The following is a 26,094-nucleotide window of genomic DNA, read 5'->3' on the forward strand; positions in this document are numbered from 1 at the left end:
CTGTAAGTTCAAGGCCAGCCTGAGAGCTACATGAGACCCAGTCTCAAAAGAGGAAAGAAAAATATATACTAATCATGTCAAAACATACAAAATCACTGTAAACTTATAAATTAGTTTCTGGTCTTACGGTATTGTAAAGCCACTGATGTTAGCCCATCCGTAGGATAAAGGCACACTTTGAGCACACTGAACTAGATCAGATTTCTGAGGATGTTAAAGGCATTGCCTTGGATGATAACAAATTCTAAAATGACATGTGGCTATTGAAATATAAATTTAGTTACATTTCAAAATTGTCACATACACCAATACACTGACACACACCTGTAATTCTAGCACTCCAGAGGACTACAAAGCTCAATGTAGGCAGGGCTACGAGACAAGACTCAGTCTCAAAAACAAAAAGCAGAAGGCAAACACTTTGACAACTGCTGACGACTGCCATAATCAACAGCCCAGATTTCAAACATCTTGATCATGGCATAAGGGTTACCATACAGTTCTGAAAAATTATCTCAAACTCACACTACTGTGGTTTGCTTAGAAAGACTGAGAGCCTGCATGGCTGATGGAACCTGAGAGGTAGCCTTTTTCAAGAGCAGAGACACTCAACAGCTGTTTCCTCTTGGGTTTTTTGAGACACACTCTACAGCCCAGGCTGGCCTGGCAACTCACAGCCAGCCTCCCAATACTGGGATTACAGGCTCATGAGCTGCCCCACCTGCTTCAATAACTTCTAAAAGTAAGAAAACTGTATTCGGTATTGGACAAATTTTTGTCATCTCTGCTCTCGAGCAAATTATTTAACCACTCTATCCACTGGTTCCCTCAGCAATGAAGAACCAAGGGCTCTTACCTTACCAGGTTATTGGAAGAACATATGAGTTCATATCTAAAGAGTTCCTAGACTAAGCTTCATAGAGAATAAGCGTCCAGTAACTATTATCTGATCTTCCTTCTACTACAACTAACACCCAGAGCTCTTAAGGTGGTATATTAGCAAATTCAAAGAAATCCAATTCAAACAAGTCAGAATGGCAGTCTATAACAAAGTTTTCAAACAGTATAGGGTGTAGATAATCTAGAAGGAATGTTAAATAATGAAAAAAATTGTGTTTTTAAGAATTACTTGACAATGTCTGTCCTGTGAGGCTGTTGGATGACAGGTCAAAAGAAGTGTATGCATTTGAGCTGTAAGCTATTTAAGTAAAGCAATAAATACTGAGAAGGAATGGAAAAGATACAGGTTTGAATTCACTGGAGTTCCCTGTATATAGCACACTGCATTTCAATGTAGTGTGCCTCTCTTATGCTCCTTAATTACTTTCACATTCACCTGAAGAACTGACTAAAGATCTACTGAATTTTCACAAAGCAAGCAGAACACCAGAAATTACCAAAATACTGGGTTGCTAGTTTTATGTCAACCTGACCCAAGTTACAGTCACTAGACAGGAGGGAGCTTCCACTGAGAAAATGACTCCATAACATAGGGCTGTAGGCAAGCCAATAGGGTATTTCCCTAATTAGTGATTGATGGCAATGGGCCTGGCCCCCATCGTAAGTGGGACCACCCTGGGCTGGTGGTCCTGGGTTCTAAAATGAAGCAGGTTGAACAAGCCATGAGGAGCAAGTCAGTAGGCAGCACCCTTCCATGGCCTCCGCACCAGCTCCTACCCTGTTTGAGTCCCTGTCCTGATTTCCTTCAGTGATGAACAGTGATGTAAAAGCAAATTGCTTTTGATCATGATGTTTCATCATAGCAATAGTAACCCTGACTAGGACAAATATCATGTCCAAAAGGGAGCTAGCATGTGTTCCTCGAGAGAAAACCCACTGTGAGGGTTAGGGAGTCTCAGTCAATAAAGTGCTTGCTACACAAGCATGGGAACCTGATTTGATCCTCACCCACAGAAATTAAAACAACAACAACAACAATAAATAAATAAAAATCACCTCAAAGGCTGAGGTGACAGACACACCCATTATCTGAGCACTGGTCTCCCGGACAGTGTAGCGAAACCAGTGAGTTCGGGTTCATTAGGAGACCCTGTCTCAAAAATAAGGTATAAGAGCTATTGAGAAAGACACTCAGGGCTGGAGGGATAGCTTAGCCATTAAGAACACTGGCTGTTCTTCCAGAGGACCCAGGTCCAATTCCCAACACCCATACGGCACCTTACAACTTTCTGTAACTCCATGGGATCTGATACCTGCACAGAGACATGCCATATCACAAAGACATGTGGGTAGACACCATGCACATAAAATAAAAATAAGTTAAAAAAAAAAAAAAAAAGGAGAAAGAGAAAGTCACTCCTTACCAACCTGGCCTCCGTGTGCAACTCTCACCCTTGAAACAGACACCATGATCATCTCAATACACCTTAACACATACATACACACACACACACACACACACACACACACACACAAACACACGTGCCCGTGCGTGAGCACTCCATGAGTCCAGGACAGCCAAGGCTACGCAGAGAAACCCTGTCTTGGAAAACAAACAACAATAACAAAATCTAGCCTAGTATCAGCAATTAATCACTCAAGAAAACGTCTCAAAATGGCCACTTGTTTTAGAAGCTATCCCCTCAGAGCCCCCAAAATCCCTGTTTACAACATTCTCTGTTGAGATTCTGACTAGACAATATTTAAGCCCATAACTGTACATCTTACATTTACACAGTTTTTCCTGGTAATTGTGCCACAGCCCCTTCAGGGACTCACATACACACAACACTAAGCACAAATATGCAATCAGTCTTTCTAGCATATCCTGTGTCTTTCCTAGCAATGGGGGAAAAAAGTTTGCTGTTGTTTGAAACACAGCCTCACTCTGTAGCCCAGGCTAGCCTCCAACCTATAGCAATCCTCCTGCCTTGCCCTCCCAAGTACCTGGATTACAGGTGAGCCACAATATCCACCTTTGAAAAGTTGTTTGTTTGTTGTTGTTGTTTTTTAAAGTTTCTTTCAGTGAGGTGAGTTCCACAAAACAAAGGAACGCAGGGCAATGCTTACCTGGGAAGCATTTTGCACTTCAGATCCACCACTGAATGAATGGGGTACTCCCTTCAGACTAGTCTGAGAAAAGACAGCAGTCAAGCATCTTCCAAGATTCTTTCCGTTTACTGTATCCAGCTTTCTTCAACAAAATCCCAAACATGCACTTCGGTAACTGTTGAAAGACAGAGAGCAATCCATACACCCACCATGGCACCAGCGGCAAACAACAGCCACCAAGAATGAAAGAAGGGCCAATGGAATAGTGGATCTTAGGCACAGACCTTGGACATGAAGGGCCTGAGACAGTACTCCTCACTCGGCATTGAGAGGAGTCTACATGAACAAGTAATGAAATACAGCTAATATTAATAGTTATACAATCTACAAATGAGAGCAACTAAAAATTCACTCAACCATCCACATAAACTGTCCCTAATCATTCAACACAATGAACTTCCTGTCAGGTTTCTAGGACAGCTCATCCACCTTTACAAAAGCAATCTGCCAGCCAAAATGAAAATAAGTGAGGGTTCAAATATCTCCCAGGATTTATTGACATACTACCTAGCAAAGAAACCATCTGGTTTGCTGCTGAAGAGACATGAAACCTACATATATCACTCAAATCCTTGATGTTCATTCAAGGGGAATACAGAACATTCTTACACACAACAATGTAAGTGTGAGCTCACAGTTCAATAAAGGCCAATACCCTGCAACAGCTAACTAAGAAAACAAAGAAACAATAAAGATCACTGATCAATAATTCACAAAACGACACCTATAAACACTACAGTAAATACCAATTTTACTAACATTATTTTTCTGCTGTATGAGTTTTCCCATTAGACTGCAAATTCCAACAGACTATAACAAAAAGAGAAGAGCCACTAACCAGGACGAATGACCAGAGAACATGAAGACTGAGCGTACTTGTCACACTACTAACAAAGTGCTCCTGCAGTAGTCAATGCCTCTGGCTGCTGATGTGCCAGGCCTTGTCCATCAATGACCCATATTTAAGACAGGTGGTGGAGGGGCACACCTTTAATCCCAGCACTCAGAGGCAGAGGCAGCTGATCTCCGAGCTCAGGCTAGCCTGGTCTACAGAATGAGCTCCAGAACAGCCAAAGCTACACAGAGAAACCCTGTTGAGAGAGAGCGAAAACGAACCCATATTTAATTCTCAAGTCCCCCATCTACAGGAGGTAAAGCCTATGCATGCCATTTTCACAAAGCACAGCTGCCTCCTAAGTACAAGGGTCAGAAAAACCCATTATTCTCGGGACAGAAAAACAAATTCTTTCAAAAGGCCCAAAGTTAATGAGAACTACAAAAATACAGAAGGGTGAGAACTTCAGCCTGGTGACAAAAAGAGCAAGCTACACCGATTATTCCGCACTAAAAGGCACCGCGTTACCAATGAGCTATGCGCTTCCAAGGTCCCAAACATTAGTGTCACAGCAAAGCGTATCCTAAAGGGGTGTTGAGTCCTCTTCTGTGTCAGCAGCAAACTAAGTTCCCATCTCAACTCAAGTGTCTTCTCAGATGCAGCAACAGTCCACAGGTGACGAGGACAGGTGTGCTGACTTTCACACTCTGGGCACTGAGTGGCCGGTCTGTAACTACCACAGTGACCAGAGGCAAACACCACAATCCTCACAACTTGAAGAAAGCATGCAACAAAGTACCACACAAAAAGAAAAAAAATCAAGCTGTTCCTCACTGGCCGATGTCACTGAGGCGAGAATGTGGCTCAGTTGGCAGAGGGCTTGCCTAGAATTCAAAGTCCCAGGGTCTGTTCCTGGCACTGCATTAACCAGGTGCATATCCTTCTAAGCCCAGCACTCTGGAGGTGGAAGCAAGAGGATCTGTGGAAGTTCAAGGGCATCTGTGGCTACACAGCAAATTCAAAGCCAGCCTAGGACACATGAAACCTGTCTTAATTAATTAAACTAGAAATCCAAGTGTGACAAAAGTATCCGGTCAACTATGCTAGCAGCTAGCTGCTAAAAGAATATACTCTGCTTTCTCAAACTTCAACTTACGTCCAAACTGCAGGACAGAACACACCAAACAACCACTTATCAGACAACTCGTTTCTCACCCTACTAAATCCTCTGGCCTTTCCCTGTCCTGGTGAGTTAATTTTTCACCCTTCCTTCAAAGAAGTATCTCACCAATGCCTAACTGGTGGCAAGCTTTGCAGAAGATTAACACACGGAGGCTAAGAGAGTGAGGACTGAGTTCTGTCTCTTCAAAAACAACCAAAGTATACAAGTATATTTTATTATCAGTTCTTTTTTTGTTTGTTTTGGTTTTTCAAGACAGTTTTTTCTGTGTAGACCTGGCTGTCCTGGAACTTACTCTGTAGACCAGGCTGGTCTTGAACTTATAGAGATCCACCAGCCTCTGCCTCCCAAGTAGTATCAGTTCTTAAAGTAGCTAAAGGTTCTCAGCTTAACTTCTTAAAAAGTGAACAGGTTATGTAGGGCCCGCACTTGGCCTTCCCTTCTGGAGAGCAGGGTCCTTCTACTGGAGACCAGTTCCCGCATTCACTGTATTTACAAAATTCTCTACTCACAAGCAGGAATTTTTCTTTTTTCCCTCCATTTTTCTTGTAAATGTCCCAATTTCTACCCCGATGCACTCCGGCCTGTGAAGGCCTTTATGTTGCCTAACCATGAGAGAGAATTTTCTAAACAATCTTCCTGCTGACATCACAAACCTCTACACAAAAGTTAACATTTATTAAAACAGTAAGGCCAAGGTTAGACACCCAACTGGATTGTCAGGTCCTCCTAGTCTGTCTCTCATTTGCCTACAAAGACAGGCTTCCGGTTAAGCAATCGTGATCAAGCAGAAACTTAACAGGGGGGAGTTCCTTCTTGACCAACAGGTTTTCCCCCATTGTCAACAATTCAACCTGAAATGAAACATGGCTTATTCAATTAGTGGTCAAAATCACCAGCTTTGCCAGGAATCAAAAATCTTCATTTCACAGAACACCCTAAACCAATGAAACTAATCAGAATATTCACTGCTCTCACACACTAATTCACAGTGTCTTTCTACCCAACACAGGGCTGGGGAGGAGGTAGGGGCTCTCTCTGTAGCTGCAAAGGTCTGATCAGACTGATAGTTCCCACTAAACATCATGGTACATCCAATATTTTCCAAACCACTGTGGATACTGTGAAATGTATCATTTCCCTCAGAGAATGACTCACTATAACTATGGGCTAAAAGCAACTGAGTGTTAGACCTCTAAAATAAATGCATACACATGCAAATAGCTTTACAAATAAACACATGTACAACTCATAAGGAAAGAAGTTAACTTTTCCACACCATCTGTCCTGATTTCTTTTTTCTTTTTTCTTTTTTTTTTTTTAAACAAAATGCAGGTCCCCAAAGGCCTGTCACAGTGGCACACACCTATCCTAGCAACTGGGAAGGTTGAGGCAGGAAGACAGTGAGTTTGAGGTCAGCCTGAGCTAGTGAGTTCAAAGCTAACCTGGGTTATGAAATGATATCCATCTCAAAATTTTTACAGCACTTTTAAAAACATTTTCTAAATAAAAAAATTAAAAAGTTGGGTTTGCAAGATGGCTCCATTGGTAAACAAGACTGTCATGTAAACCCAGCAATGCAAGGTCAGTTCCTGGAACCCACAAAATGTGGACAGAGAAATGACTCCACAATTTGTCCTGTGACTTCCACATGACCACCCATGACACTCACAACACACAAACATACACATACACACACAAATACACGCTTCAAGCATATGAATACACAATTAAAAAAATGTTTGTTTGTTTGTTTTAAGCATCAAGCCAGGAGTGCACACCTTTAATCCCAGCACTCAGGGAGCTAGAGGCAAGCAGATCGCTGTGAGTTCGAGACCAACACAGTCTACAAAGAAAGTCCAGGACAGCCAAGGCTACACAAAAAAACCCTGTCTCAAAACAAACAAACAGAGCATCAGCCTTGTCTGTAATCCTAGCACTCAGGAAGCTGACACAGCCTGGACACCTTGGCAATGCTCTCAAATATTAAAATTAAAAAGGGTCCCTGCACTTTTAGGTACAGTTCATAAGGCTGTCCCTCTGTAAAGCCCTTTCACATACATGTCTCTTGAAACCTTCCCAATAATTCATGTCTCTTGAAACCTTCCCAATAAGTCAGAATATCCTGGTTTCTTTATGTGTACAGCTCAGCTGCCTTATTAGGCTTCCTTTAAGGTCATACAGCAAGTGTAAAGATGGAAAATTAGGTGTTTTCCCTACAACCTATGTATATTCTGCTTTTTACATCCCACTTTCTAATTTCTAAAGTCAGGAAACTCTTGCAGCTTTCCAACTCGTCTCACCCACAGATATAAAGGGAAAGTAGCTTCCTCAATTCTTGGCTAATCGATGCTCTATACGGTATATATGTAGGTCTGCATATGAGATTAAATGTCTATGCTTGTCATGTGTGCAACACATTTTCCCCACCAGTCTTTTTCTTCTATATACACCTTTGTGTTAAAGTTATCAAAAGAAAATCTAAAAAAGGTATCATGGTATTTTTAAAAAATAAACCTCAGCTGGTGGTGATACCCGACTTTAATCCTAGCTCTTGGAAGGCAGAGGCAGGTGGATCTCTGTGAGTTTCAGGCCAGCCTGGCCATCTAGAGAGCGAATTCCAGGACAGCCAAGGCTACACAGAGAAACCCTGATTCAAAAATACAAAAAAAGAGAAAAGCAAAGCAGAGCAAAGCAAAACAAAACGCTAACATTGAATAGCCACTGAGCACCACACACTTGCACGTGTGAAGCAGGAATAAGGTCACTGGCTGCAGCTTCTGGCACAGGTGTTTAGACACAACTGCATTCCTGTAATCAATGTTAAGTCTCCCTAAAGTTAAGACGATGAGAATTAGGAACAGGTGAAATTCCCCAGACATGAAGATGGCTAAGACACAGAGAGTAGTCCACCACTAAATAAACAGCTATTGTAAAAGCACACTGCTTGTGAAGGCGCTGTGGCCAGAGCAAGAGAAGGTGGCCTGTCCTCCCCGAGAAGGCCTTCTCATTTAGCGGGGCACACAAACAGGTAACTACAGCATAAGCACAGACTCTGCTAAGAACCACTAGATAAGTCAAATGTTGGGATTCATTTAGGAGTTGTTCCACAGAGGTAGTGCTGTGCAAATAAGTAAGATTATCTACCACCACCATGCAAACTGACATCAAAGAAGTGGCCTCTATTACATTTCCTGGGCTTACAGAGGTTTATCGGCGTAAGTAGAAGAGATTGCTGACATGACCTAGGCCAACTTGGCCAGAGGCTGCTCAAGGATGGACACCTTTGGTAAACGGCAGTCTTCAATAAATGAACTCAAGGCAGTTTATACCACTGCTGACAATAGAAACAATGTGAACATATGCGGGACTGTGTCCCCAACTGGACACAGCTGGAGTATAGAAAAGAAGAAAGGGGGAAGAAAGAGCAAAGAAAGGCAGATTTCAGAGAGGAAAAGGAAGTGGCAGGAGGGAACTAGATTGGAAGAAGAATGAGAAGCAAGCCTGGAAAAGCTTCCTCCCCAGGATCCCAGTGTGCTTAGAAAGTTCTAGAACTCACAGCTCCCACAGCACACATATGTGTGGGTCTAGGAATCTGTGTCAATGGCCTAGTGAGTATGTTGGTCAGATCCATCCTTGTCAAGTCTGAAGGGCATTCAGCCTACTACAAATTCTCAGGCAGATAGATTATATATCTGAGCCACGGCCTCTTTAAACAGGTCAAAAAGTCTATAAACACATGTGGTTTATTTCATTTGGGCCCTGCTGAAACCCGCATCTATTTATGCACATTTGGTGAGTTAGCAGCCGCCAGAGAGCAATGAGGAGACGGCTGCAGACATCCAATTTCTTGACGGACTCACTACACAATCTGACTTGCCTCACTAAGCCAAAGACAGGAAAGGAGGAGGGAAAAAACTGAACCAAAAAGAAGAGAAAAAACAAACAATAATTTACCTTGTTTCTTTCATCTCCTTAGTTTTGCAGCCTGTCTATACTTCAATGGCTCTAAAAATAGCATTTATATTGCACCTTCTTAATAAGGACCACTATATTTCAGCCTTATTACTTCATCCACTTAAAGGATAAAAACAAAAAGGAAATGACTGACTTAAGGTCTCTTAGCAGAGGGGGATCTTTCAACAGCTAATAACTCAACAGAAGTGTAACTATGCAAGTTTTGTTCACATCCATGAGGTAGAATTGTCATCCTTAAACTTTTTGGTGTTTTTTTTTTTTTTTCGAGACAGCGTTTCTCTTTGTAGCTTTGGCCATCCTGGATTCACTTTGTAGACCAGGCTGGCCTCAATCCGGCTGCTTCTGCCTCCTTGAGTGCTGGAATTAAAGGCATGCGCTACTACTCCCACTTAAACTTCTTTAACATTACATTTATTTATTTATTTTTGAGTGCATACTAGGGTGGCGGGTGTTCCATTCCAAAGATTTCTTCTATTGTTCCTCTACGTGAGTCCTAGAAAATAAAATTTAGGTAGTCAGGCTTGGTGGCTAACACCTTTCCCTGTTGGCCTGTGTCCTTACAGTGCTAGAAGCATTTTGCTATCTTTTCATGGGAGGAATTAGCCATCCGTCAATCTGCAGCTCTTGTGAGTGCTTCCTAAGGAATGCCTGTATATCACCTCATGCTCCCAACTCAATATGATGCATAATACAGCTTGCATTCTTTCCAGTGAAATCCACCAGACCAGGCATCAACACGATGAACTCTAAATATTCCCAAAATGGATCACTGCTGTTCTATCTCACTCATAATAAAGTTGTTGGTTACAAAGAAGTTTAGAAAACAGGTCCATAAAGCTGGCCCAGCACTGGGCCAGTATAAAGCCATGAAAGCCGCATGGCAATTAAATTATTCACTATCAGCAACTATAAATTCACTGTCTCTATCAAGAGTTCATTTACCACCTTGCCGAGGACAGTGCTATGAACCCATAATTCCAGCACTTGGAAAATATCTAGGAGTTCAAGGCCAACTTCAGCTACAAAGTTCCAGGCCATCCTGGGCTACATGAGACCTTAGAAGAGGATAGGGAATTGGAGAAAATTCAGAAGAGAGAGGGAGAGGAGTAAGAAGAGGGAGTAAAGAAAGAGGAAAGAAAGGAGAGAGAAGAGTACTTGTACTATAATAAACTATAGGTGTAGTCTCCACTTTTGGTATTTCACAACAAATGCAAAGTGCTTCTCAAAGTAATACTTTAAAATGTGTAAGTATGTTGATTATAAATGAAACCAATCATAATGAAAAACAAGCATCAACAATTTGGAAAAACTGTAGCTACAGAGTTTATAAATGACTCAAGTAACATGACATATGCATATACACAGTAAATCAGATCTAGCAATTCAGGCCTAGTCACTACAATTTTGTTGTTGTTTTGGTTTGGTGGTGTTGTTTGGTTGGGTGTTTTTGAGACGGGGTTTTTCTGTGTGGCTCTGGCTGTCCTGGAACTCACTTTGTAAAACAAGCCAGCCTCAAACTCACAGCGCGGCACCTGTCTCTGCTTCCCAAGTACTAGGATTAAAGACGTGTACCACTCTGCCTACCACATTTACTATTATTACATTTCTAAGAATCCTACATTAAATCCCAACTTACGTCTTCACTGGGTGACATCTCTTCAGCTGAACAGCAAATATTGCCACACAAAGTGTAAACCACCAGCCAGAGCGTCATAGATGCTAACTAACTAAGCATGTCCTCTACCGCTGAGGTGCACCCCAGCACTCAAACCAAAACTTCTTTTAGTTATAAGCTTGGAAAACCAGTAAATGTGGGCCAGAGTCTTTCTTTAGTCATATACCAGAAGGCCAGGCCTGGGGTTAGTTACACTATTTCTTCCAACGCTTTTGAAAAATGAAGACATTTTGGTTGTTTCACGTGATGAAGCACTGGTCACAATGAAAGCAGATACATTGTTTATCTTTAAGAAGATGGGAGCATGTATGAAGACAGTTTGCCAATATAGAACAAGATGGCTCAGCCAAAGGCAGCTGACCATACAATCCTGACATGAATTCAGTTCCCAGAACCCATGTAAAGGCAGTAGAGAAGTGACTCTACAGAACTGTCCTCTGACCTCCATATGCCCTTTGTGGTGCATATGCTCATTCACAATAATACATAAATAGCAATTTTTTAAAGACAGTTTGTCAAAATAACCCACTCTAACAGTTTCCCAAACTATTATAACCAAAAACTTGATGGTGAAAAAGAAAAATTCCTCAGTACCTGAAATGACAGAATCCCTTTGAAAACACGCGCGCACGCGCACACACACACACCAGAAACTACCAGAAGGTTTTTTTGCCCCTAATTTTCAGTAAGTCCAGTTCCGCACAGTTGGGCATTGGCTAGCAGACGTAAAACTACCTCCGTATTTATTTTATACTACTATACTTCCATTTTAAAACGTTTACCTCAACTCCCTGGATAACATCATCCGCAGAAACCATGAGGCTATCCAACAGACTTTCAGTATCACCATTTATTATTTATAGCATTAAATGGGGGAAGTGGCTCTGATGTCACCAACCCTACCCAGTGGAATCACTGACTCAATAAGTACTTCACACTGGAGGAAAACGCTTTGCGAAGTTCAGTAGATCTTTCACCTTTCCTCGATACTGTGGAGCAGATACTGGTTGTTACTGTATTAGCACAGATACAAAGAAACTGTCAAGGTTTTTACAGGAAGAAGCCCTTTGTCTGTCCATTTGCAGAAGCTGATTTCCTCCCAACTCTCCTGGGCCCAGTTAGATTTGCCTCACGTTCACACTGGCAGGTGATACCAGCCATATTTTATTTCTTCCACCAATAAGCAAATTCTTCACTTTCCCAGCCACTCACTCATGGTCCTGATTCCAAAAACCCTAGCACCAAATCTGAGGTCAAAAACGTGTCAAGAGTGCCCGGGGAGACCTGACCAGCCTGTCTACTAATGGTTTCTTAACAGTAAAGGGATCGCTACTTCTCCGTGGGTCAAGGATTCCCCCCCACCTTTTATTATTATTATTTAAAGAAGAGCGGTGGCAGTGATGAGGGCGACCTCTTCCCCCTCCCCTCTCATTTCCCAGATGATAAAGTTATGGTTTCCCTTTCCTGGGGGATGGAATTCAGAGTACCTAGGGCCTTGCTATACAAACATCCTTCAGGGCAGGGTAGGAAACCCTTTGTCCAAGAAGCCTGACACCACAGGAGCCCGGAAAAGAGGGCCCTTATCCCGCACAGCCTCAGACTGGAGGGCACCCCCAACATCCCAGCCCTGAGGGGCCTATCCGGGCATCCAAACAGCCGTAGCTTGGGGAGAGGGTTCTGAGACCCAGCCCCACCCCCACCCACCCCACCCCCCCGCGCCTAGGTTACGGAGGCCGAAGCGGCCCCAACTGGTCTCGGACTCCCACCACCATCACCCTCGGCTCGAGCGCAGCCGGGAAGCGCGAGGCAGTCCTGGCCCGAGGAATTGAGGGAAGGGAAATAAAATTCCCTTCTAAAAAAGAGAGAGCGATGGCAAGGCGAGAGTGAGCAGAGGCTCCGGGAGGAGCGAGGCAGGGGCACCCAGACTGGCCGGAGCCCGGCGAAGGCGGGGGGGGGGGGCGCGGGGAGCGGAGGCCGGGCCGGCCCAAGAGCGCGAGGCGTCAGCAACGAGCCATAGCAGGGGGCCGGCCGGGCCCGGGCGGCGGGGAGCGAGGGCCGGCCTGGCGCGGACGCCGAGGTGGGCAGGCCCCCAGGCCGCCGGCCGGCCGGAAGAACGGAGAGCCAGCGGGCCGCACTCACCATAAGCTCGATGGTCTTGTCTTCAATCACCGAGTCGGGCTCCATGGCGGCCCCGGCGGCCCCGCCTCGCTCTCCCCGCACAGCAGCGAACGGCCCGGGCGGAGGAGGCGGTGGCAGCGGCGGCGGTGGAGGCAGCTCTCGCACCCACTCTAGCTGCCAGCCCGCCCGGGCCGCCGGCAGCTCCGCCCTCCCCCTCAGCGGACGCAGGACGTACAGCGGGAACTACTACTCCCGGCAGCCGCCGCGACCCGCGCGGCCTTGTGGGAGAAAGAAGCTGCCCGGCCCACTACGCCAAGGGCCCGCCCCTGAACGCTGCGCCCAGGGGAGCGCAGGGCTGGGAGTGGAAGTTGCAGACCTGGAGAATCTAGGGCTTACTCGGGGTAGGGCCTCGCGAGCGCCGCAACTACTTGTCCCAGAAATCCCCGCGCGCGAGGTGTTTTTCCGGCTGGTCGTTCCTGACTTCCTGGCAGCCTGGGGCTGCCCGGACCCGGACGGAAACTCCGAGGCAACTCCTCACTTGTCTGAGATCTTTGCGGTGCGACTGATTTCCGCACATGCGCAGTGGATGTCTGCGGAGCCCACTCTGTGTGTATTGCGTTTGGTAGGGACAAGTGGATGAGACGGGTGAGTCTCAGGTGCGCTTGGAAATGTGGAAGGGAGCCCGCGAGGCCCAAGGACACAGCCGAGGGAAGATGGACATCTCAAGAGGAAGACTTTGGAGACTGAGTTGGGAAGCAGGTGTATGGAGATCAGTGTAGCATCTGTGGGAGGAGCTGAGCCATGAGAAGCTGTTTATTCTGAAGAACATTTCTTTTTAAGCATTCAACTTCTACTAAGTACTAACCTAAGCACTGGGAGTCAACTTCGAACATGACAGGTGAGATCCCTGTTCTCGTGACTCGTAATTCTAATGGAAAGACAGCAGACATTAAGAATTGGAGATACTATGAAGATAAACGTCCAGATACTTCCAGTGAACTGTGCTGTGACCTTCAAGTCTGTCAGTACCCTCGAACCAAAATCCCCCAGGAACACGCTGGTAGTTGGTCGAGGTGGGTTTATTTCTAGCAGAAGAGAACATGATCATGATGAATCATGGACGTCTCAGTAAAGAGACCATAGATAAGGTAGAAAAGGATTTGAAGAGGCTGTGGAGCAGGTACTGTCAGGAAGTGGGGTGATAAGATTGGACACCTCGGTCTTATCAATGGAAAGTTGTATCAGATTGAAACTAATGTATGAATTGGTGACGGCCCCTCGTGTTAGTCAGATTCAAGTGTTTTGTCTTGTAGCTGTGTGTGTGTGTGGCTTGGACAATGTTCATGTTTTATCTGTGTTCACAAATGATTATGGAATGGTCTTGTTTTTGTCTTGATCCATAAGATAAGACCACAGAATGGCTTTGTCTAAGGTTGATAGTCTGTGCATTGTTCGTGTTTTAGAGGCCTGGCTGTAAGTCTCTGGCTATTATCAAATATCTCGAGGGCCTGGCTGATTGTTCCAGGCCCTTCCCAATGGCAGAGACTGTTTTCCTGCTTCTCAGGTGTTCTTCGAGTCTCTGCCCCAGTGAAGTAGATGACATCTTCATTGTTTTCAAAATTGTTACACACATGATGTGGTGGCACATGCCTTTAATCCCAGCACTCAGGAGGCAGAGGCAGAATGAGTTGCTGTGAAAAACCATCTTAAAAAAAAAAGAAAGAAAGAAAAGATACTGATTTAGTTCATGGCAAGAGCATGGTGCCAGCATCTACTTGGCATTGGTGAGGGCCTTCTAAGGGTTTATGGCAGGCAGTGGTCATCACATGGCAAGACAAAGCAAGCTAATCAAAGAAAGCTCCTTTCCATAGCCAAGTAACTCCCTTATTAGCCCATTAATCTATGAAGGGGTTAAATAATTTATGAGAATAAAAGCCCTCATGACCCAAATACCTCTTAACCCTCACAATGGGGATTCCATTTCATCCAGTGCTTTGGTGGGACATTTTCATCATAGCAATCTGCATACTTCTCATTTGAATGCTAAATTCCTTTAGATACGAGTATAGATACGAGTTTGCAACCCCTGGCATCAGAAAATATGAAAGTTTCAGTCCTTTAATTAAAATCATATATGCCTCTTGAAAAGAAAAAAGAAAACTAACATTATTGGCTTGAATTCCGAAAGCTCAAAGAGATTAAAAATTCATGTTTTTGACAGAAGTCTTATATAAGCTGAGCCGAGGCTCACCTCCTTGCTCTGACCTCCTTGCTCTGACCTTTTTGACAAGAACCTGGGTGTGCAGGTATCCTTATCGCTTCAGGCTTGCTGCCATTTGGTCATCAGATCTAATCATAAAGGCAGAAAGTCTTCAGGCAGTTTCTCCCCACAGCGTCAAGCTCTGGGCCAAGGTCCGCAAGGCATGCTGACAACGAAGATGCTGGTGCAGATCCACAGCCCTCAGCATTGGCACTGAGGCCCCATAGACACCTGAAGTGCATAGCTCACACTACCAAGGCAGAAGGTGCACCTATCACACAGCGTAAGGCTAACCACCAAGGGGTCTAGCGTCACATTCCGGAGTCAAACATTCGTTTAGCTGCAGTAACCTGTATGGGTGCCTGTTGGCAGTCGGCTGCAAGCCCCCCCCTTCCTTGCCATCCTTTGAAACGCTGGAGGACCTGGGCTCTGCTTTACCTCTTCAGCGGAGGGCATGCGCACAGCAGAATGAAGGGGCTCCTGTCCCTGCCTCTGGTGTACCTCTTCTCCTTTTGGCTTTGGTGACCCAAGCAGCAATTCTCCTATAGACTGTCTCTCATGTGTTCATTCCAACCCACTCTGTGTGTGCATGTGTGTGTGTGTCTGTCTGTCTGTCTGTCTGTCTGACGTGTGTTCTCTCTCCCTTTGTGTGTGTGACTGGCACATATGTTTGACTGTCCCACGTGTTTGTTTTCTCTTCCTCTCTCCCTCTTTCCCTTTCTCCTCCTCCCCCCTTTCTCAATATCAATGCCGCTCTTAGCTGAAATGATTAGCTCAGTGGCTCCTCAGTAAGTTACCAGCTTTCCAGCCCCAACTTGTATTCCTTCAGCAGATTTTAACTGAACTTGCCCGACTCCTGAATTCCTGACCCTTAGAGACTATACGCGGTCATATTTGTTATTTCCAAGCTGTTCCAAAGTCGATGTTACATGAGTACAGGTAGCTGCGGGGCGAGCAGGCCAGCTCATCTAAAGCAGTAGCCTCCCTGAGATCACTTTCAATCGAAATAACACAGTCTTGATAGAATTTATGTCTTTCTCTTTTTTGTGTATTTTCGTTTATCTATCATGTGTATTATAGTCACATGTACAGGTGTGTGCCGCACACACACAGAGGCCAGGGGAAGATGTCAGGTGTTTTCCTCTCTTGCTCTCCCTTAGTTTTAGGGAGACTTAAACTCAGGTCCTCTCACTTTACTATGCAGCAAGCACTCTTACCCACTGAGCCATCCTCCCAGCCCTGTTCCTTTCCTGTGACTCCTATGGAAGGTGTTCATAGGAAGGCATTTTAAAATAGTGTATTTTGATCCATGGTCAATTCTCTAAATTCCAATAAAACGTGATCATACAGAATAAGATTTTGATTCGGTTCATTTCCAACTAATATCTTTTGAGACCATTAGCAAAGAGTATTGGTAAGACAGATTAAAAGATTAATACTCTTATTTTACCCATATGATAAGATTGTGTATCTTTCTCCATTTATCTATAGAATTCGGGAAGAAGAAAGATGACTGTGACAAAGATAGTACCTAATCTGGCTGACGAGTGAGTTATGTGTGTGAGTATTTGTCAGTGTGCATCCAAGTGCAGGGGCCTGTGGAGGCCAGAGGCGCAGCACTAGTCAGAACTCAGTCCGAAGCTTGGCATAACAGTACATGCCCATAACCCAGCACTAGGGAGACAGAAGAACCTTAAAGCCATGCTGCACACCCTCAGCTACAGTGTAAGTTCAAGGCCCACCCACAGCTACACAAGACTTTGCCTAGGGCGGGGCAGGGGGAATAGGGGCCATTAAGATGGCCTCAGTGGGTAAAGCCATTTGCCACCATCCCTGATTTCAGTCCCCAGGATCTACATGATAAAGGAGAGAACTGACTCCTGCAACTTCCATATGCGCATCATGGCACACAGGGACCCACGCACAAATAAACACTAATTATTTTATGAGTATTTTGTCTGCATGTATGTATGCCTGCTTCATCTGTTCATGCCTGGTGCCCAGGAGGCCAGAAGAGGGCATCAGCTCCCCTCGAACTGGAGTTACAGTTGGTTGTGAGCCACCACACAGATGCTGAGAACTAAAGCCAGTTTCTCTACAAGAACAGCAAGTGTTCCTAACTGCTAAGGTATTTCTCTTGCCGCAATAGCATTTTACTTGGTTTGGTTTAGTTTGGTTTGGTTTGTTGAGACAGTGTTTCTCTATGTAGTCTTGGCTGTCCTGAAACTTACTCTGTAGACCAGGCTGGCCTCAAACTCAGAGATCTGCCTTCCTCTGCCTTCTGAGTGCTGGGATTAAAGGTGTGTGTCAACACTGCTTGGCCCCAATAACATTTTAAATGGAATAAACAAAGAAAAAGAAAAAAAAAAATCAGTGAATCAGAAGCAACAAGAGTGTATTGAGGAGCTTTTTAAACAAGGAACTGCCTTGGTGTCATTGTCTGGCCCAGCAAGTGCTCTTAGTGAAGCTGTTGCTTCACAATACGAGCTGGGTCTCCGGGGGGAGTCATCAAGAAGGGGAGATGATGGGCAGTGGCACACTGGGTCATCGTGTCTTGCCGTTGGTGGGCATCTGTTCTATCCCAGGGGCCTTGTCAAAGAGCCAGATACTCACTCAGGCCCAGGAATCAAAGAAGCAGAAAAAAGCTTAAAGGAAGGTGTGGGACCGCAGATCCAGCAGATCACTAATAGTGTACATGAGCAACATAGGACCAGCCCTTCCCTCCCGTGCCCCCAGTCCTGCTCACAGATCATTTTTGTGTCCTGTCCTAAGCAGAAACATAGAGGAACAGAATTCAGAAAAACGTCTTAATGTCCTAGGCAAGCTGATGTGATTCTAAGTTTCCATAGCTAAAGCATCCCACTGATAAATAAATCTTGTTCATATGAATCTGGTAGCAGTAAGCTAACCTTGATCTGAATGATGCACAATCCAGAAAACATGGTCTCTGGTATTACAGGGAGGTGACATACAGAGGTGGCTCACTAGCCAGTAACTACCGTATCTCAGAAATGCACCCTTGCTGTCATCGTTCATTGGCCAGTACTTGGTCACATGGCCCCAAGAAGCTGTTAGGGAGCCTGCACACATGCTCTTTGAGTACAATAAAAAAACAGGAAACAAAAAGAGGGTACGGAAGGAACTGGTAAACCATTTAGGTGATGGTTAGCAAGGTGATGGTCCCTGCTATACAACAGATACTTGCTTAAAAGCCTTAGTAATTAAGGTACGAGGTTGTTGGCCTAATTCTCACCACCAAGAAAACGAAAAAGAGACAGAAAAGAAAAAACAACAACAAAAACATACCTCCACGCTCCATGGTTTCTAATGCTTTGCTGTCGGCAGCATCAGAGCAAGACCAAACCAAGGCTAAAAGAAACTTAATGCTGGACATGGTGGTACACACCAAGAGTTAAGCTGTCTGGAAAGCAGAGGCAGGAAGACTGCAGGAGCCTGGGAGCTTGAGGCCAGCCAACACACCACGCCAAGATCACATCCCAATGAACTGACACCAGGTGCTTGAAAGATGGCTCAGCAGTTGAGAGCACAGGCTGTTCTTCCAGAAGACCCAGGTTCAACTCCCAGCACCCACATGACCAATTATAATTGTAACTCAAGGTCCAAGGAACCCAGTGCCCTCTTCTGGTGCACAGGTATACATGCATTCAAATCACCTATACACATAAATTTTTAAAAATTAACTATGTGGGCTGGAGAGATGGTTCAGTGGTTAAGAGCACTGTCTGCTCTTCCAGAGGTTCTGAGTTCAATCTTCAGCAACCACATGGTGGCTCACAACTGTCTATAATGTGATCTGGTGCTGGCTCCTGGCATGCAGGTGTACGTGCAGCTGGAGCACTCATATAAAATAAATAAATAAATGTTTTAAAAAATAAAATGTAAACATAAAAAATTAAGTGTAAAAGAAAATGATTTTGCTGGTAGGTTGCTATGTAATTTTTTTTTTTTAAGTCTGGTAGAGAAACTTAATTTGAGAGCACTGACTCCTAACCCACTAGACCACCAGAGAAACCTAATTTGGGAAGTGAAAGGTTACATTTAGAGGAAGGCAGATTTTGTGTTGACAGGTGTGCATGCCAGGCTAGTCTGACAGCAAAGGAGGTTCTCTGGACTCCCCACTTTATACCCAGTCAGAGTCAGAGTTCAGCACAGAGCTGGAGAATCTACATGTCCAGCAAGCTGCCATCTCCAGGATTCTTATCCAGGGCACAACAAAGAGCGAGCATTCTGCCAGTCCGCTGCAGCTCGGCCAGCGCCATTCATGACAGGGCAGTGCTGGCGAAGAGAAAGTCCAAACAGGCTGGGCATCTGCTTTGCTCTGTGGATTGATCTGTACTCTCATGCGAAGGGCTAGGATGAAGCCAAGGAAGAAAGAGCTAAAGGGAAGGTGCCCACAAGACAGTAGCTGAACTACAGGGCTCTGATCAGCAGTCTATATCGGAGACAGGAATCCAGTATCATTAGCACCTGTGGAAAGGTGCTCAGCTACTCCAGGAACCACAAGATGCCTGACACAGACAGGACAGACACAGCGCAGTTCCCACTGTGTAGTTTTTGACATAACTTAGGCTTCCAAGAGGTCTCATAATGTGGCTGTGAGACAAGGGACACTCATGTGAACAGGTTTTCTCAATCCCAACAGAAAAATAGGAACAGTGCAAATTCAATTCTGTCAGCAGCAGCAAGTGATATTCATGCACAGAAGTGTTAGGCAAATGATTTTTAATGAATTAGGAATTTAGAAGATATAATTCCAGCAAAATCTGTACTTAACAATATTAACGTGCTTATTTGACCAGTTGTGCTTAATAATTGTAATCACACTTTAATCCAGAAGGTTCTCTTGAAGCCTGTGACCATTCAAGGTTAAAAAAAAAGTGAAGACACTCTGGTGAAAGGAACAGAGTGGAAGAGAGTGACCCAGCCGAGCACACAGCCATGGCACAGCACAGTTCAGGGGTAGAAGCAGAGGAAAACAGCACAGGTCTCAGCACCATGCTGAAGTGCAGCCTAAAGAGACAAGGGCCCCAGAACCTGCGCAGTACGTGGCACTGGGCAAGATTGCTCTTCCCAGCATGTAACCCAAGTACAGTGCCCAAGAGCCATCTTTAAACGGGCTTGCCTCTGCTTGCTGCTTTAGGAGTCAAGGGTCATCACATTTTCCTGTCTCTTAGAACTGTAACCAGAGTTGACCCACCAAATGCAGTCTCGCCTGTGTTAAGGGAGTCCCTCCTCCTTCAGGGCTGATTAGTATCCCGCTGGTTGTGCATCTAGACTGCCTTTTCTTTCCCCATTCATCTATTGATGGGCACTTACGTTGCCGAAAGAAATGTGATAAGCGTAAGTGTGGACATCTGTTTGACAAACTGATGTCAACTCTTTTGGTTGACATCAGGTGGCATTACTGGATTCATGATAGTCTTTTTAAAGTGGCCGAAAAGGCCCTTTCACTTCCACATCCTGCCTTAAATTGGGGATTATCAGACCTGAGCCTGTTTTGTTGTTGTTGTTGTTTGTTTGTTTCCAAAAAATAAAAGCAGTAGTATCCAGCAACAACAAATTAACTTTGTAGTCCTTTAAATCACTGTTTCCTGTGCACAAGCCAGAGCGACTCCTTCCAGCCGCAGCCGGCCCTGGTTTACCACAAGGGCGACTTTTGCTACAAGCATTTAGGTGTGATGACACTCCGCTTACCATCAGTGACGGAGTCCTGCTGTGGTCTGGCCAGTGTGATCTGATTCTAAAACCTCACCCACCCAGAGTCTCTTTCTTAGATGGACCAGCTCCACGGGTCTTAAGGAGTCCTCTGAGAGCTGGGTGCAGGTGATCGAGAGAGGCTGGTAACTGAACAGAAGCCAGAGAGGGAGAGGGAAGGCAGAGCAAGAAGAGTGGGGGTGCCACAGCCTGATCCCTCGGGGAGCTTAAGAGTGTCAGCCACGCCTTGGGGTTTGTCCTGACTTGTTGCCTTTCATACTCCCACTCTGCTGGGTCCCTGGCTAAGACTCATCTCAAGGTAGGTAGATGCCAATTTCCAGGCACTTGGTCCCTGTGGGCAAAGTGGTCTTGGTAGCCCCAAAGCAGCCCTTTGGGGAGTCTGGTGTGAGCTGCAAGACAAAAGAAAAACACATAAGTGGGTAAGACGAATTGCAAAAGGAGATCTGGGACACTTATGGCGGGGGGGGTGTGTGTACAAGGCTCTGGGCTCTATCTCCTATACCATGAGCTGGGGAGCACCCACCCCACGCTCCTTTCTTTCCTTCACTCCTTAGCTGCCTCTCTCATCTCCAGTCACAGGGGTGTCAACCTACAAAGAAGTACAGCATGGACTGCTATCCCGGCGGGCTGGGTGCTCTTTGGTGACCAGCAGCCCTGAGACCCCCACAGCTTGAAGCCCACCCTTTGAGCAGGCCTCGTGTCCTGTGTAAGTCTCAGGGGGCTGTGCTCCCTGAGGTTAGGAGAAAGTGAATTTGGAAGATCTACTCTCTTGGAACACGGCCTCCTCCGAGGTCGCTTACTAGAAAGGGAGGACCATATGTCTGCTCTGCTGTGTGCTTCCACACAGGTGGGACAGTCATATGCCATCAGGCAGACGGACAGCCTGTTCTTGCCCAGTGACTACAGGGCCATCAAAGTCGTAAGGTTAGTCAAGTATTGCTGAGCCATGCTTTTCTTAAGGAAAAAAAAAAAATCAGCGCAGGGATGCAGCTCAATGCTAGGACACCATCCTGCCACTAAGCTTCCACACACAAAACTGCTCAGCAGTCTGTGTCGGAGTTATATCCCCAGCTCACGCTTTCCTCTCACACTGCAAGCTTCTCAGTCTAATTCAAGCTTGAACCAGGAGAGGAAACGTTTCAACTACAAGGGTAAAATCTGGAAACTGGATTTGACTATTATCACCATCACAGTTTCTGACACTTGGACTTTGTGGGGGTTTTTTGTTTTGTTTTTAAGATTTATTTATTTATTATATAGTACTCTGCCTGCACGTGTGCATGCACGCCAGAAGAGGGCACCAGATCTCAGTAGAGATGGTTGTGAGCCACCATGTGGTTACTGGGAATTGAACTCAGGACCTTTGGAAGGGCGACCAGTGCTCTTAACCTCTGAGCCATCTCTCCAGCCCTGACACTTGGTTCTTTTTTTAATCTTTTTAATCTTTTAGTTTCAGCCCTCTCCTGAAAATTTCAACTCAACCTCTTATCTCCTTCAACACAGGGAGTACAGCGGGCGCAGTGAGTTTGTGGGAGTCAGGTCAGTCCAGTGCCGAGAGCATCTATTAGTCTGTTTCTCTTCCCTCCCCTCCACGCTGGTCTCATCTTCTCTCCCCTACTTCCCATCTCTCTCCCCTCCCCCTCTTTCCTTCCCTTCCCATGCTTGGATGAACTTCCACCACCAACCTCCAGCCCAGACCCTACCTACGGTTCTGATTCTTCTGAGGTCTGAGTTCAAGAGATGGCTTCATGGGGTTCAAGAGTTGGCTCAGTAGTTAAGAGTACTTCTTGCTCTTGCAAGAGGGCCTGGGTTCATTTCCCAGCACCACATGATGGCTCACAACCATCTGTTACTCCCGTTCCAGGGCATCCAACACCCTCTTCTGACCTTGGTAGGCATCGTACGTGCATGCAGGCAAAATTCTTACACACACAAAATAATAAAATAATTGAAAAAAAGAGCAAGAAATGGCTCCCCCTGGATCCCTCCCACTGCCCTTGACTGGCCATGGTTCCTGCTGGGGACAGCTAAGAGACCCCACTGATAACTCCGGGGTTGTTGCCCGCCTCCATGAAGAAGGGAAATACTTAATTTCAGGCAGCAAAACTGAAGTCCACATCTTGACAACCAAGCGCAGAGATGGCCCGGATTCTCCCCGTGGGTCCCAGGGTAAGAGCTCGAGTGATGTTTTTAAGAGGCACAGGCAGACGAATATAAACTCTATTTCTATTTCTTCTCTTGAATTAGAGATGGATCCCGAACCTTGCACATGCTAGGACACACTCTACCACCAAGCTGAATCTGTCCTGATCAATTCTTTTAAAATACCAGTCAAAAGAGGCGTAGTGGCATCAGCGGCAGAAACTTCAGGGCTTGGATTCTCAAGGCGTCACTCAGCACTGCCCCTGCGATTATCCTGACATTGAGTCTGCCCACAATCCCCTTCCTCATTGGAGTTAGGGAAAGAATTCAGTCCATTAACATGAAAAGTGGGGTTGTTTGTCAATCAATGTTCACCTTTAAATTAGAATGATACTGAATGAGAGAATGTGGTCTCGGCCTCTTTCCTTTCTCAACTTAAAACAGAAAGCCCTAAGTTTGACCTGCTGCCTATGGAGGAGGCTCCTCCGTACTCAGAGGATAAACCCTTCCTTCTGTCTGGGCAAACAGGAAGCATGCCCGTTTTCCCCCTCCAACCAGAAAGAACAATAGCACATGCAAATTACCTTGTTATTTTATTAGAAGCATATTTACATTTATTTTTTGTTTGCAGAGAACAGTTTACAAAAATTATACATGATGGTTGGAGAGGACATACACACTACTTCTATCCTTCATGAAGGGAAATATAAGTTAGTTATACTTGCTCTGCTAAAACCATTTCTGCCTGTCCCTACACAGAACATGTTAGCACAGAGCACGAGGAATACTGCATGGGCCTTGTCAGCAGCAGGCATTGCACATATGCTAAAGTATGAGGCTGGGAGACTAGGCTAGACCCCACTCAAAAAGGCACAGCCGAGCTACCACGGCTCAGGTGGCACTAAGCATGGAAGCAAGAGTCACACGATGGACCAGGACAGTAGGAATGATAAGTCAGGGAATGGCCAAAGACTTTTTACCTGAACCACAAAACTGGCATTTTGCCTAATAGCCACCATCAAGTCCCCTGGATGCAAAAAAGCAGAGATTGTAAACAATGGCAGACGCAGCCCTGCCCAGCCATCTGCCGGTGTGGCCTTGCCCTCTTGCCATCTCTGGGTCCTACAGGTACACTCTGCCAGTTCCTGTTTCCCAGCCCTCATGCACCAGCAAGAGTCAACTGTTCCTCGAGACTGCTTAGGCGAGGCCTGAAGGCAAGCTGATGCTCCCTACCCTGAGAACTACCACCTTCCTGGGGCTCTGTGAGCTTCTTTACTGACACAACATCTGGGGGGGGGGCTAAGACCTGTTTTCCTACCTTCCCAGCCCACTCCCTCCTAAACCCCCAGTTAGCATCGGGGGAAACTTTACGGAGAATCGCCCCAGCATTGGGCAGTGATGGAGAAATCCTGCTGAAGTCTCAGCCACTTGCCAGACCCAACTGCCTGAGTCCCCATCACCACCCCACCCCACCCCACCCCACCCCCGGAAGATGGAGCACTTAGGCATCAGAGTCAAGAAAGGCTTGCTGGGTGGAACTGCTGCTTTTCTGGGCTACACAGGGAAGCCTGTGGGGCTTGGCATCCTGGGTGGCCACCTGAGCAACCCAAAGGCCCAGAGCTGTGGAGGCTCACATGTTCCTGAGCTCAGCATGTTCCTGAGTGCAGGAAGCATTTCTTCCTGAAGACAGAAGTCCAAGAGACCACCAGGCTTAGTTGAAACATATGGTGGGACCCCAGGACAGGACCAGGGCAAAGGTCAACAGCCTTCCCAGGGTGTCTGCAAGACAAGTGGGCAAGGATGCGATTGGCATGTGCCAGGCAGCAGAAGTCAAGTGCGGAGGGGAGCTTACCCCTCGGCACAGGACCCTATGTGCAGCCAAATGAGTTGCAGGCTGGCGGTACAGCCTGTGCCTTCTCTGGGCTCTGGTGCCAGCGCTCAGCATGTCACCACCAGCTGCTCCGCCTGACATGCTCAGTGGTCCAGGCTCAGGCTCAGGAGGCAGCAAGCGGGTTCCAATCCACCTGGTCATAGGAGGTCAGGGCAGAGGCAGCCTGGGTGGTGGAGGCGGGGGGCAAGTCGTGTATGCGTTTGTGTGGGTGTGGGTGCGTGTGTGTGTGTACATGTGTATGCATGAACACAGGGAGGGGTAAGACAGGATAAATGCCAGAAACCAGCAGAATGAACATTTCTGCCCTCCATTTTCCCATTCCTAATCCCCCACACGCGCGCGTGCACACACACACACACACACACACACACACACACACACAGCGCCTGGGTGAAGCAGGGGAATGAGGACACCCCTGAGAGCTAGCTGCTGAGAACTAAAATAGCTGTTAGGGATGTTTTCCGACACTGTGGGGAATTGCTGAAAAAAAAAGACCACAAGGATTGCAATAAGGATGAGTTCGAGGTGATATCATCAGTAGGACTTATGCCCACAGACAGTAGTAGAGCTGGTGTTTTGGCAAACAAGAGGGGTATACTCATCCCGCCTGGCCCTTGACCCCAACAGCCCAAATCACTTCCAGGTGATGGTCTTGATGAGGTCATCCATCAGAAGCACCAGGTGGCGCTGAGGACAACTAGGGGACTGCAGGCCGAGCGGTGTTTGGAGCTGGCACAGAAGCAAGAGGAAGAGGTCCTGAGTCACTTGTTTGTAGAGGCCTGGAGGCCCCAGGGGCCAGGCTGCCACGTTGCCCACCACAGCCCAGGGATGTGGGCGTTAGGAAGTGTCCCCGGAGCTGTAGGGGAAGAACTTGCTGGCTCGGTTGGGTGTGGTGGGTCTGGGCTCTGCCTCCTCACTTAGTTTGAAGAACATTTCCTGTTCTCGCTTCTTCTGGTTCAAATCCTCTTCCAGGGCCTGGGAAGAGACAGCAGAGGGTACTCAGTGGGATGCCAATCATTCAATTATAGAACAACAGGGCCTTCTCTGGATAGCTCCCGCCCAGGCATCAGGGGATGGGTGGAAAGTCTCCCCTCCCTTTCCCTGAGGTAAGCACCCCCTCCACTTGCCAGGCGCCTTCTGAACTGCTCACAGGCCCAGGGCAAATCCTGAGGAAAGGCTTGTTAAGAAGAGGTCTGGGACATGGACA

General features: G+C 46.2%; 2 protein-coding genes across 8 annotated transcripts in view; both read right to left on the reverse strand.

Annotated features, from left to right (window-relative positions):
• Fbxw11 (F-box and WD repeat domain containing 11) overlaps window positions 1-13,067 on the reverse strand; it is a 98,933-nt gene extending 85,866 nt beyond the window's left edge. For 2 of the 6 annotated variants that reach the window (XM_060363880.1, XM_021635622.2), the window contains exons 1-2: window positions 12,880-13,020; window positions 3,031-3,187 (exon numbers count right to left, since the gene is read on the reverse strand). Coding sequence is in view for 4 of the 6 variants with exons in the window: in XM_021635623.2 (XP_021491298.1) it covers window positions 12,880-12,924 (45 nt within the window). In the remaining 2 variants the exon portion in view is untranslated. Of the gene's footprint in view, window positions 1-3,030; window positions 3,188-12,879 lie in introns of all 6 variants that reach the window. The other 4 variants (XM_021635623.2, XM_021635619.2, XM_021635621.2 and 1 more) reach the window with 2 other exon arrangements.
• A 10,503-nt stretch (window positions 13,068-23,570) lies between these two features.
• Window positions 23,571-26,094, reverse strand: part of Stk10 (serine/threonine kinase 10) — a 90,632-nt gene continuing 88,108 nt past the window's right edge. For both annotated transcript variants that reach the window (XM_021635624.2, XM_060363878.1), the window contains one exon: window positions 23,571-25,862. In XM_021635624.2, coding sequence (XP_021491299.1) covers window positions 25,725-25,862 — 138 coding nt within the window. In that variant the 3' untranslated portion in view covers window positions 23,571-25,724. The remainder of the gene's footprint in view (window positions 25,863-26,094) is intronic.

The sequence above is a fragment of the Meriones unguiculatus genome, chromosome 11 (assembly GCF_030254825.1).
Source record: "Meriones unguiculatus strain TT.TT164.6M chromosome 11, Bangor_MerUng_6.1, whole genome shotgun sequence".
Classification (NCBI taxonomy): Eukaryota; Metazoa; Chordata; class Mammalia; order Rodentia; family Muridae; genus Meriones; species Meriones unguiculatus.